This window comes from Danio rerio, chromosome 10 (assembly GCF_052040795.2).
Source record: "Danio rerio strain M-AB ecotype USA chromosome 10, GRCz13ab, whole genome shotgun sequence".
In the NCBI taxonomy this organism is placed as follows: domain Eukaryota; kingdom Metazoa; phylum Chordata; class Actinopteri; order Cypriniformes; family Danionidae; genus Danio; species Danio rerio.
The window spans coordinates 5222159-5236338 of record NC_141030.1 but is presented as its reverse complement, the minus strand read 5'-3'; the positions used below and the strand labels follow the sequence as shown (position 1 = coordinate 5236338).

General features: G+C 37.2%; 1 protein-coding gene across 1 annotated transcript; it reads right to left on the bottom strand.

Annotated features, from left to right (window-relative positions):
* Nucleotides 1–1006: 1006 nt before the first annotated feature.
* slc46a2 (solute carrier family 46 member 2) lies at nt 1007–13361 on the bottom strand. Its single transcript, XM_087270030.1, has 4 exons — nt 12313–13361; nt 6280–6363; nt 3072–3228; nt 1007–2958 (listed from the first exon to the last, which is right to left on the bottom strand). The coding sequence occupies exons 1-4, from the start codon at nt 13286–13288 to the stop codon at nt 2901–2903; spliced, it is 1275 nt and encodes a 424-aa protein (XP_087126156.1). The 5' UTR covers nt 13289–13361; the 3' UTR covers nt 1007–2900.
* Between the last annotated feature and the right edge of the window lie 819 nt (nt 13362–14180).

The window sequence follows — 14180 nt, the reverse complement described above, 5'->3', positions numbered from 1 at the left end:
AGTTTTAGCACATTCATTTTTTTTTTCAACTCTCGACATTTCCTATACCAGTTTTGATATTTCAAATGACTTAAATTGCCATGTGTAAATTGGTCTTAGCTGGTCAGGCTGGAAAATGACCAGCCAAATCCAGCTAAAACCAGCTTGACCAGCCTGGTTTAAGCTGGATATAGCTGGTTTTGGCTGGACTCCCAGCTTGGCAAGGCTGGCCAAGCTGGTTTTAGCTGGTCATCTCCCAGCCTGATCAGCTAAGACCAGGCTGGAAATGGCTGGAAACCAGCCTGGAAGTGGCCAAAACCCCTCTAAAACCAGTCTGGTCGACAAGCTAAAACCAGCCAACCAGCCTAGGCTGGTTTAAGCTGGGTTTTTCAAGAGGGTTGTTAAACAACAATGCAATCCACTGAATCCTTTATTTATATTCTCGTCAAAAATTAGGGGTTGGTCTGACTCATATCGTAGTCCAGTCGTCAATTTTAAAAAGTTGTCCAATATGGAATGATGTTAGCTAAAAAAAAATTATTCTTTCTTTATGGAAAAGGCATCAAAACCACTTTTTAAATCCTGGCTTTCAGTATTCTATACCACTTTACATTTAGAGAGACTAAGACACAATCTTTCTGATAACACTGTCGGCTTCGAAGCCACCTGGAAACCCTTTTTAAAAATGATTTGTCAAATGCAGGATAACAGTTTAAAGGTATGACCCTAAGGGGCACTAAGGCAATGCACGCCTCCCACCAATGCCGATATACAGCCACATCGCACTGCTAAGAGTGTGATATTGCTCATGAATATAGGCTGTACAAATAATATCTTACAGTCTATGGTGTTTTATTTTCTTATACCTTTTACCAAAATGTTTTAATATTAGACCATGCAATAAAAATTATTAATATATAATACAAGTCATGTAAAACTTCGCAAAATCGTAGACTGTCATTACAGAACAACGATTGCTTGAGTTATATTTTCTGAATATTTAAATTGTATATAAGATACACGTATGTACAAATGATTCAATTTATTGCAAAATCTGTACATCAAGAAGTCATTTCATATGATCAGTGCAGCACAGAAATATCAGTAAATTCTTACAATAAGGTCTGGCTATCATTAGCTTGTTAATGTTAGCATTGTTATTATATCAATAAACTTACAATGACTAACAGCACCTATTCATCTTTGTTTAATAATTATGCAGCTTTCAGTGTTAGTTGGTGTTAGTCAGTTAAATAATTCAGAAAGAGCTTCAGATTTCATTACCATACTAGTGAATGCTATGTTTAATATCAATACAATTCAGAAGTATCTTTGATTGTTAGTTTATTTTTAAATAATGCGGTTATCTAGCTAACAAATGGAAGCTTAAAATAATGTGTAAACAAAATATCTAGACACCGGTGAATGACCGCCCAGCATTATTTGTCAGGTGTTCTGTTCATTACACAGACTTCAAATGATCTGTACAAATTTCACGACCACAAATGTGCAACAGAAAGTAACGTTATCTATTCCAGTAGATAACAAGATGACGTCTAGTCAACTGACTGATAAAAACAAATATTTTCAAATGTACAGTTGAAACCAGAAGTTTACATACACTGTATAAAAAGAAACATAACCATTTTAAAAATGATGTTAATGTGACTAAACCTTTTCTCTTTAATGTAAGTTATGATTATCAAATTAGCTTATGTTATGCTTAATAGCAGAATAATGAGAGAGATATGTTTTGAGAAATTGTTATGACTTTTCTTGAGTCAAGTCAAGTTTAAATACAATAAGTTTATTCTGCCTTTGAAAAAGCTCAGATGATGGTGTCAAGGTTTTGGAAGTTTCTGATTGGCTAATTGACAACATTTGAGTTAATTGGAGGCACAGCTGTAGAATAGCATTTAAGGAAAACCTCAAACACACTGCTTCCTTGTGTGACAACATGGGAAAACCAACAAGCCAGAATCAACAAAAAAGCCAGATTACAATTTGCTAAATTACACTGGGGAAAAGAATAATTTTTGGAGACATGTCCTGTGGTCTGCTGAGATTGAACTGTTTGGCCATAATGACCAGTGTTACATTTGGAGGACAAAGGGGAAAGCTTACAAGCCTAGGAACGCCATCCCAACTGTGAAGTATGGGGGCAGCAGCATCATGTTGTGGGGCTGTTTTGCTGCAGGAGGGACTGGTCCACTTCACAGCATAGATGGCATCATGAAGAAAGAACAATATGTAGAAATACTGAAGCAACATCTCAGGACATCAGCCAGGAAATTAAAACTTGGCCACAAATGGGTCTTTCAAACAGACCATGATCCTAAACATACTGCCAAATTAGTTAAAATGTGCTTTAAAGACAACAGAGTGAATGTTTTGGAGTGGCCATCACAAAGCCCTGATCTCAATCCTATAGAAAATTTGTGGGTAGAGTTGAAAAAGCTTGTGCGAGCAAGACAGCCAACAAATCTGACTCTTACACCAATTCTGTCAGGAGGAATTGGCCAAAATTCCTGCAAACAATTGGGAGAAGCTTGTGGAAGGATACCTAAAACATTTAACCAAAGTTATACAGCTTTAAAATCAAAGCTAAAAAAATACTAAGGAAGTGTATGTAAACTTTTGACTGTCTAGAAATTAATAAAAAATTCTCAAAAACAAATTCTCTAATTATTCTGGCATTTAGCAAAAGTAAATTATTTAGGTAATCCTAACGAACCTAAAATAGTAAACGTTTAGTATGATTTATCATCAGACATTTTTAAAAAAATGGTTATGTTCCTTTTTTTAGTGTATGTATACCTCTGGTTTCAACTGCATGAAACATCAGTGTAAACCTAATAATTTATTGTGCAAAGACGCATATTTTGAAGACTTGTCCACTTCTGAGAAAGTCTTCGATGCTGTCAGTTCCCTTGAATTCTCTCATATCCGTTTTGTCTTGAAGAGCGACATCCTACAATACTTGATATACAAAAACATAAAGACAAAAGGATTATTTTTTAGAATGACATGATGGTGATTATCATAATTAAAAGCTTAATAAATAAATAATAATAAATAAATGTTCAGCTTACCTAATGGGTACAATAGAAAGAACAGTGAAGATGCTGGACAGGATGAAGACGAACCCTGGGAAGGTGTCGAGTGTGGCTTGATAAATCTTAGTATAGATTGGTGTGGTGGCCAAACTCGCAAGTTTGAAGGACAATTGGAGCATGACAAAGGTAATGCCTGTGGGATGAAAGTAGCTAATCATGAAAATTGTCAATTAAAAATAATAATAATAATTATAAAGACATGCTAAATAAACAGTCCCTAATTAAAGTTTAAAAGGAGCTTGTTCAGCTTGGCATCCCATAACCAACCTCACTATTCCTTGATTATATGTGTGGGTATTAAAGGAACAGTGGGCCCAGCTCTGAAACCTGCATTTGTAATATTTATTTTTATTTATTTATTTCACAACAACTATATTATTTAAATTACATGTCATAGGTTACTCGTTCATGAAAAAGTTTGCAATTGATTTACAAAAAAGTGTGATTATGGATGCTTGGGTTGAGTTTTCATTGCATTTAGACTCTTAACCAGCAGGTGCCAGCAGACAGTGTTGTTTGAATGCTTCAAAATGGTCAATCATTTTATAAAGCAACTAACTCAGTTGACTTGAGAGTGTCAGGTTCTGTGTTTCCCTGTGTCATGTGTTCTATGTTTTCTATGCTTTTGTTTGTATTAGGTAATTCCTTTGTTCTGTTTTCCAGCCATTTATTTGTATTGATTAGTTTCACCTGTGTCTCACCCCTGTTTGTAATAAAGTTCATCATGTCCTGTGTATTTATACTGTAAGATTTGTTTCTTTTTATTTTTGGTTTTATACCCTGCTGAAAAATCCAGCTTAAACCAGCCTAGGGTGGTTGGCTGGTTTTAGCTGGTCGACCAGCCTGGTTTTAGAGGGGTTTTAGCCACTTCCAGGCTGGTTTCCAGCCATTTCCAGCCTGGTCTTTGCTGGTCAGGCTGGGAGATGACCAGCTAAAACCAGCTTCTCCAGCCAAAACCAGCTTTGTCCACCTTAAACCAGGCTGGTCAAGCTAGTTTTAGCTGGATTTGGGTGGTCATTTTCCAGCCTGACCAGTAAGACCAGACTGGAAATGGCTGCAAACCAGCTTGGAAATGGCCAAAACCCTTCTAAAACCAGCCTGGTCAACCAGCTAAAACCAGCCAAACAGCCTAGGCTAGTTTAAGCTGGATTTTTTAGCAGGGTATAGTCAATGTACTTGGTTCTTGTGTTCCTGGTTCCTATAGTTTATTAATAAACGAAAGACGTTTTTGAATATTCCTGTTTCTTGTGTGTGCAGGGCACTTGTGAGAGCTTCGAAAAGCTTAATTTAAACAGTTCAGATGCAAAAACTTCTAAGTGCTGTTTAAAATTTCTATCAGAAATGAACATTTTTCTCAGCTTACTTTGTTTATGTTAAGATATTTCACTTTAAAGACCAAGAAAAGGACTTTGAAAGTGAATGAAAGTGATATTACTGAACACACACCCAGGAACCTGATAAAAATGCTAATTTTAGAGGAAAATTGCAGACGGCATTTAGAGTTTTTTTTGCATCTAAACTCTTAATTTCTCTGATTACAACATATTGTTCTTAGTTGTGTGTTAATAAAGAAAGTACACATGGTCTCAAGCTAATTTTCTCTGTAGCTGGGGTAAAATGTGTCCTGTGCACTCTCTCTAAAGTGGTACTGTTCAGATCTAAATTGTTTTACCAAGTTATCTTCAAGGAAAGAAGTGTTTAAATCAATTGGCTAAATACTGGAGTGCCTCAGGGTTCATTATTTGGCCATTCTACTTTTCTGTTATACCAAATGTTAACCTCTTTCAAAGAAATCAACCAACCGGAAGATTATTTATATCACTGAGCATGAGGTGGGTGTTTCGAAAACATGGGGGTTGGTAAACACTGATAACATCTCCAAAACCATCAAAAAAGGGGTTAGAATGGATCAATTTACATGTGCCTTTAAAGCTACTTCTTGTTACCATAAACAAATGTGTTCGTGTGGACTCCATCTGTGAATACACTCAGATAGAGTTTCACTTCTGTGTTTTTCAGAGTTTTGTTTTCACTTCACTTTCTCAGGTCATAAACCAAGGTCCATGTTCATAAAAGATAAAACAGGCTAAAAGTAGCTCCTAAATTGTTCATTTACATGACGCTTTTGTTCAAAGCGACTTAAAAGTTTGGTTTAGGAGAAAATCTCAAAAATAAGTGTGTCAGCGCTACTGTAAATTTAGGAGCCCTAAATTATTTCATAAAGGATTTTAGCAGTAGCTTCAAGTTTGTGAAATATTTAGCCATTTGATGAAAATGGCTGTTCTGCCTTGGAAAGAAAACATTTTAAAAATATTTGACCAAAATAGTCTTTTGATAAGTTATCATCCTCATTGCAGTGGTATTCCCGTATGGTCAGAAATATGTTTTCAAAAATATTTTGTACTTTTATTTAAGCACACACAGACAAAAATATACATATTACAACCACATGTTATGAATTCTAATTTGGTAATTATTTAAAAGCATTTAAATATACATTTGTAATTTTTTTTATTAAAGAAAATACATTAATGTGTAACACAGGAAGAACATTTTAATTTTATGCCTAAATCATTAAAACCAATAAACATAGTTTTTACAATGCAATTCTTTACTTTGCCTACATGTTCAACTTTTTATTTGAATATGACATCATTTTTTGTTTTAAAACCTCTATTTGAATATGGAAAAATAATATCGGGTTCTACATTTTTGCCAATTACATTTTCATTAAATAATCCCTCACAGAGACTCTATCCCTCCCCTCTTTATCAGCCATCACTGTATGCATACTTTTAGGTCAAACTATTTAGGAGAGGTCTTAGTGACAAGGTTTTGTGAACAGATCAACACGATCTCACGGCAATTCGTTACTTTATCATTTAGTGGCTAATTCGTACAATCTAGTTCGTACATTTTAGTACAATTTGCTCATCCCCCAATGACAGTTGGGTTTAGGGGTGGGGTTAGGTGCCACGTCTCCTTTTTAAAATCGTACAATTTCGTACGACTGAACTCGTACGAATTTGTACGAATTAGCCACTAAACTGGCAAAACGTAAAATACTTACGTTTTCTTGTGAGATCAGGCTGGAACGGATATATGAACAAACATGCAAATTACAAAAATTGAAGTCTTAGCTTCTTTTTCAGGAAAGTTTAGTGGTCAATAAATAGCAACCTACCGTATGATGTTCCCTTGACTTGTTTGGACAGCAGCGAGCGAATGGTGGGCATTGGAATCAGAGCAAACAGAGTGACGGAGCGAGCTAAAAAATAAAGACAAGACAAAAACCTCAGATCACTGTATTAAGTGAAGCTTCGAGAGGAGCCAGTCATATGATTGATTGCAGCTGGTCCCCCATCAGTAATCATTAGCTAGCCAATCAGATCATTCCAAACTCAACATAAATATCCTGCCTAAAGCTGTGGTCACACTGGACTTTCCTCCCCATAGACTTCCATTAATACACACGTGAATGTGTCAGATCGGAAAAGCAAGTTCGTGCAACATGTTTTGGAGATCGCTGCATCGGAAAGTTCAAGCTTGGTGAACTCTGACCTGTGAAAATCGCATCACATGACTGCGTGAGACCAATCGAGGATAAAAACATGACCTATCTGGACGGAAATGTAAAAAATGGACCAATTGCTTGCTTTATTAAACGTCTAATCATCTTGTTCAATCCTTTTCGCAGCGCTGTACAACAGAATTTCGCAAGCTCAAACTCTAGTGTGACCGCAGCTTTACTTTAGTCCCTATCTTAATTTTGGAAGACCCCTCCCCATCTACCCCTTCTCCCTCCTCTTTTCTAGTTAAATCTAGGATTGGGCAACACGGTGGCTCAGTGGCTAGCACTGCTGCCTCACAGCAAGGAGGTTGCTGGCACAAGTCCTAGCTGGGCCATTCGGCATTTCTGTGCAGAGTTTACATGTTCTCCCCATGTTGGCGTGGGTTTCCCCTCCGGATTCCTCCCACAGTCCAAAGACATGAGACATAAGTGAACTAACAGTAACAGTAACAAGCACTTTATTACTGAGCTTCTCTACGTGAGTATGTGTAACCCCATCGGTTCTACGCCACCCAACCCGATCTGAGCTGGGATCGAACCGGCAACCTTTCGCATGCTCTACCAAGGAGGCTAAAGACCATGGCCTCTAGCGTCTGTCGCTAGAGCACCTTTAGAGGTCAGAGGAGTGAGGTTTTCCAGCACAGCACACGCTAGCTTGCCTCCGTTACACTCACCCCCCTCAACCTCACTCCTATCCGGGTCACGGCACCAATGTAACCCCACCAGTTCTACGCTACCCAACCCGCTCCGAGCTGGGATCGAACCGGCAACCTTCCACATGGGAGTCAGTTGCTCTACCAAGGAGGCTAAAGACCATGGCCTCTAGCTAGCTAGCTACCCACTAGCTGGCCTCCGTTACATATGCACTGGTGTGGATGGCGGTCTATTCCTATGTGGCTGTTATTGTTAATGAAGGAATAGGCTGAACAAATTGGGGGAGTCTTTGAAAACTACCTGATCTTGTATCACCTTACATGCTTATTGACTAGGTGGGAACCTTGGGCTCATCTATCTCTGAGCTCAGAGCTGCAGATGTGAATGAATGGCGAAAGAAAGTAGTTCCTCATACAAAGGGATATTTAGACTCTGTGTTTGATTTTCTTTTTTATATACACGATTATGCGATTATGCAGTCAAACGGTTGTGTAAACGCAATATCTCACGAGTAGCAGTGCGATATGGCTGTATATCATCACTGGTGGGACACTACGGCACTTGGCCTGCTACCTCGAGCCAACACCATACCTGTCAACCCTCCCACTTTTCCCGGGATTCTCCCGTATTTTACAGTTCTATCATGCTATCATCCTGTTAAAGTATTTTTTCAGTATTTCTCCTGTATTTTCAGTCTTTCTCTGAAGGGTGGCAATAAATAATAAGAATAAAAAAATAAATAATAATAAGCCGATCCTCCCTATACGCAACTCATACCACCAAACCACCAGGAGTCGACCCTTGCTCTTAAATGTGAGTCTGTTCTGTGCTTTCGTTTTATTTAGGCATTAAAAAGCACTTAAAAATAAAATAAATAAATAAATAAATATATATATATATATATATATATATATATATATATATATATATATATATATATATATATATATATATATATATATATATATTTATGTAAAATTGGCGGGATTCCCTTTCTTTTTCATTACATGTACCATCGTATGCAATCTTCAAAACAGTCATATAGCGGTGCGTGACTGTCAGCTGATAAATAGATGATGTTTCCCAAACGGATTCTGTACACGCAATTTGAATTGGCGCAAAAATATAGGGGGATATCCCTTATTATGGTGGGCATATCCCTTATTTTCACATCCCAGTGTTGACAAATGACCAACACACGCCTCCAACCCCTGCTGATAAACAGCCATATCGCACTGCTACTCATGTGATATTGTTCATATATAGGGAGGATAGCAGCAAACAGGTTACAGTAAACATAGCTGCGGTAACATAGATGTTACCCTATCATTATTCATACTGGAGTAATATATAATATTGTGTAAAATGTACACATCATCGAACTGCTGTCGATATGTAAAAATTATTTGTGCTTTTACTTTCGCTTTCAGATGTGGTTTCATGTCTACCAGATTCACTGCTCTCAGTTTAGAATTAGAGCAGTAATTTTCAATACTAAACAAAGCGAACACCCTGTCGAACACCATGTAGCATTGATTACTCTCCTAAACCTACAGTGAACGCAGTGATCTCAGCCTCTTCCTTCAAATGTGGATGAAAGAGCATGATGTAAATAAAGCCGACCACAAAGGAAAAGTAACAAACCGTCTCCTTCCTGTTTGGAGTCAGCGGTGTTGTCACAGATCTGAGAAGTGAGTTTATTGTTTATTTTAACATCCTGGTTCTGTGGTTTCTATATTCTAGCCCTAAAAATGAACAAAAGCTTGCACATTTTATGTTGAATGAATTGCAGTGTTTGGGGTCCCCCAATACATTTTCATTGCGGTCTGCTATTTGCAATAGATTTCTCCATTTGCATGTGTTTTGAGTATTTGCTTGAGAGTATGTTGTCTGTTTGATGAAAATCCTTTCTCAGTTAGCGTATTTTTATTTGCATGTGCTTTCTGAACTTACAGTCCATTCATTTCCTTTTATTTATCAGGGGTCACCACAGTGCACCCTCAGAAATAAAGGTACATGAGCTATTACTGGGGTGGTGCCTTTTCGAAAGGTACAAATTTGTAACTAAATGGTTTACATTAATACCCCAAGGGTACATATCAGTACCTAAAAAGTACAAAAGTGTTCCTCTTAAAATGTTTAGGTACTAATATATACTTTTGAGGTACCAAAATGGACCCTTCAGGTACACATGTGTATCTTTTGAAAAGGTACCACCCCAGTGACAGCTAATGTACCTTTATTTCTGAGAGTGTGCAATGAACCGCCAACTATTCCTGCATATGTTTTACACAGCGGATGCCCTTCCAGTTGCAACCCAGTACTGGGAAACACCCATACACTCTCTCATTCACACACACCAGTTCTCCTAAAGTGCATGTCTTTGGACTGCGGGGAACCAGAACACCCAGAGAAAACCCACAGACAGGGAGAACATGTAAACACACCACAGAAATGGACTCAAACCAGCCTCCTTATTGCTGTAAGCTTTGCTGCCTCGGCCAAATTGTACATTTTTAAAATAACTTCATTGAAATAGTACAATATTTTGTACGGCCTGTATGGGAATGCACACTTACAAATTCAGCCACAATGCATACATTAAAAGCTCAGGTCAATTAAAGGCTAAAATAGCACTAAAATTTTACCCAAATGCAAAGCCTAATATGTATACATACATATTTAACCATAGATGGATAGCTACATTTTTTATTTAATAAGAAGGTAAAACAAACTCTGGATAATTAAATATTAACCCTGCCCTGGCTCGAGACGCACAGGCTGTAGCCCTACCCTTGTCCAACAGGCTAGCTTATCTAATTTTTTGGCATGAGTTTGACCCGAAGCCCGTCTTTTTTTCGGCCAAACAGCTACTGTTACAGCCATAAAAATTGACCAGATTTGTATATTTTTAAATTATTTATTAAATAGGAAAGTATTGGGAGCAGAGAGAGGGGAAGGGACAGCAAAGGACCTCGAGCTGGGAATCGAACTTGGGTCGCCAAGAGCACCATGGTGCTATATGTTGGCGCACTTAACCACTAGGCTATTGGCGACAGATTCGTATTTAATGGAAAGTTTTTGTTTTGTTTCATTAGAATAATTTAGAGAAATGTTTGGATTTATTATTATTATTATTATTATTATTATTATTATTATTATTTAGTTTTTTAAATGTAAATTTTAGTTTTTTAAGTGACATCGATACCCAAGCGGTATGTTGTCCACAGTGAGTTAACCCAGTGGCATCTGCAGCCATAAGACCTCTTATGAATAAAGGGACTAAGCTGAAGGAAAATGAATGCACTCCAGGGTGGGACTATTTTGATCAAAAAGTATAGTAAAAAGGGTATTGTTGGGAATATCATTGCTATTTAAAGGTGCAGGAGGTAATCTGTCTAAATGCTTTCAGTTAGTATAATATCTTTGAAACACAATCCTTTCCTGTCGTCCAAAGCCACGGTTCACTGAAAAAAATAATTTATGTGTTGAATTTAAACAAATTACATTTAGTAATGCTCAACTTAATTTGCTTGTTTAAATTCAGCCCAAATAAACAGTTTACAACAACATAACTTAAATCCAAGCAACCATCTTTGGATTATTTTTTTTCAGTGATAAACTCAAACAAGACTGTAACAGAAACTGAAAGGAAAGCAGAACAAAGAGAACACAAAACAGGGAAGAGATGTGACAATATAGCCTAAACTATACTGTGTAAATAAACACAGGTAGGCTATATATAGTGACTACAATATCTCTATTTCTCTCTATGTCTCTATTTAATGTAATTTGAAGCACTTTTGCTAATTTGTTAATCTAAACACTGCATTAAATAAAAAAAATATATAAATAAAATGTTTTGCATTTTATTTTTTTGTTTATTCAGTCATAAATGCTTTATATATTTTTTATTAACATGAAATAATGTTAAAACAATAAATTATATTTAGCACTATGATTTCAGAAAAAAGTTAATATACAGCTGAAGTCAGAATTATTCGCCTTCCTTTAATTTTTCTTTCTTTTTTAAATATTTCCCAAATGATGTTTAACAGAGCAAGGAATTTTTCACAGTATGTCTGATAATATTTTTTCTTCTGGAGAAAGTCTTATTTGTATTATTTCAGCTAGAATGAAAGCTGTTTAATTTTTTTAAAAATCATTTTAAGATCAATATTATTAGCCCCTTTAAGCTATATTTTTTTCTACAGAACAAAACATCGTTATACAGTAACTTGCCTAATTACCCCAACCTGCCTAGTTAACCTAATTAACCTAGTTAAGCCTTTAAATGTCACTTTAAGCTGTATAGAAGTGTCTTGAAGAATATTTAGTCAAATATTATTTACTTTCATCTTGGCAAAGATAAAATAAATCAGTTATTAGAGACGAGTTATTAAAACTATTATGTTTAGAAATGTGTTGAAAAAATCTCTTTATTAAACCGAAATTGGGGGGAAAATAATTCAGGGGGGCTAATAATTCTTACTTAAACTCTACACTAAAAAATCCACACAACTGATTTGTGTTGAAACAACATGAAGGAATTAAGTTATCTTATAATTTTTTTATAGAATTTAAGTTAATTGAACGCAAAACAATTAAGTTTTCCTCCTAAAACCTCAAAAATTGTTTTTATTTTTTAGCTCATTTTAAATAAGTAGTTTGAACTAACAGCAGACATATTTTTGGAGTGTATGCTCTCTGGTCTGTTTTGGACACAAGTACGCTTGCAAAAGGGTTAATTAAGCATAATTCATTCATTCATTCTTTTTTTTGTCGGCTTAGTCCCTTTATTAATCTGGGGTCGCCACCGCGGAATGAACCGCCAACTGATTCCAGCAAGTTTTTACGCAGCGGATGCCCTTCCAGCCGCAACCCATCTCTGGGAAGTAATTAAGCATCAAGTAAAACTAAATAAAATATTTGTTTAAATTATTTTATTTATTAATTTAATTTATATTTAATTATTTAATTTTAATTACTTACCCAAAAAGTACATTGGAGTTGTGGTCACAAATGCCATGAAGTAGATCCCAGTCGCGAAAGACACCATGCCTACCATGATCATGCTCTCGTCCCTTAGAGACAATCTCGTGAACATCTTCACCCCCAAAAAGCTAGTGATAAAGAGGAGGGACCCCGCCGCGTTCCCGTACCCCACCAGCGTCGCGCCCCAGTTCAGCGGCTCTTTGAGCACGTACGCCGCCAGCATCTCCATCCCTCCGGCCACTGCGATATCGTACAGAATCCCACTGACGAACAGCAAAGCGATGTTGATTTTATCCCGGGCCTCGTGGTTGATGATGCCAAAACTTTCCCGGCGCTCCAGCCGATCTCCAAGCACCGCCGGAGGACCCACGCGCAGGAAAGTCGCCGCGTAAAGCAGGCATAAAAGATACAGGACCACACTAGAACCGGATAAAATGACCCCTTGCTTGAGATTAACTGTATAGAGGGCGAATAAGTGACCAGAAGCCAAACTCCCGATGAAGCCGGCGATTCCGTACACCAGCTCGGTCATCATGATGCTCACGGAGCGCTCCTCCTCCCCAGAGCTGACAGACACCAGCGCCATCACACCGGCCCAGTAGGACGCGAATCCCCCGCACAGTCCGTGGATCACCGGCACCGCGTACAGCACCTGGAGAGGCCAATCAAAAGCGACATCCAACAGCAGCAACCCTCTGGACAGAAAGTAGCCGACCAGTGGAACGACTATCGGCACTTTCCTGTAACCCCTGTCTCCGACTTTAGCCAGGAGGATCGCGGGCAGAAACGGCATGAACTTGGCAATCATATTATAGGTCATGTTGAAGTTGGTGATGGCTTTCTGCTGGCCGTCTGAGTCCGTGGCGTTTGCGCATCGCTCTTTGACGACCATTTGGAGAGCGGTGTCAAAAAACGAGCTGGCCACCTGGGCGCTGAAGACCAGAGGAGCGATGTATTTTCGACAGGTAACCATGATCGATGTGGACTTATTAAAGGCAAACAGAACGGAGTCGACTGTTTACTGTGCCCATACGCGTCATTCTGCTATGGGGAAGTTGCGGGCTGAAATACTTTCAGTGGTTCGTCATGTTTCAGCGGTCAAGGATACACAAACAAACGACACTGCTGCTGATTAAGTTAAAAGGACGCACACAGATTTGTTGACTGAATGTCAGCAGATTAAATTGGCTAGCGTATATGCGTTTTTTTAAAATGTAGAAACTTTTATAAAATTATATACTGTAAATCGAAATCCCCGAAGTGACGCAACCTGCTTGCCTGGTTTAGGAACTAGTCAAACAGGATCTTAAGAAAAAGCAGTGATCTAATTTCACGTCATGATGATGCTCTGTCGTAAAGAGATCTTAAAGTCTTTTGTAAAGACATGATTCACATGAAAATATTAATTTATTTTGACCTACATGAATTATTATTATTATAATAATAATTATTATTATTTTAGTCATTAATAGCCTTATTTCCATGATTTTTAATTCACCCAATTGATTCTAAATCAAATCTTTTATTTTAGTTTATTTTAATTTAGCTATTTAATCAGATTACACTTTCTAAAAATTATTCATTGTTTAATGTATAATTGTTTTCTAATGAATACAAATTTATAGCCTACAAATGTTATACAGTATACACATTTGTGTTTCTTTAAATATGTTCATTCATTCATTCATTCATTCATTCATTCATTCATTCATTCATTCATTCATTTTCTTTTTGGCTTAGCCCTTTGTTTGGTTTTTAAAAAGGTTTAATCTGGATAAAATTGATCCGGATTTAGTATTTTTTTATTGCAATCCGTGATCATGTAATCCAGCTTACTGTTTGAGCCAGTTTTTCAAAGCAACATC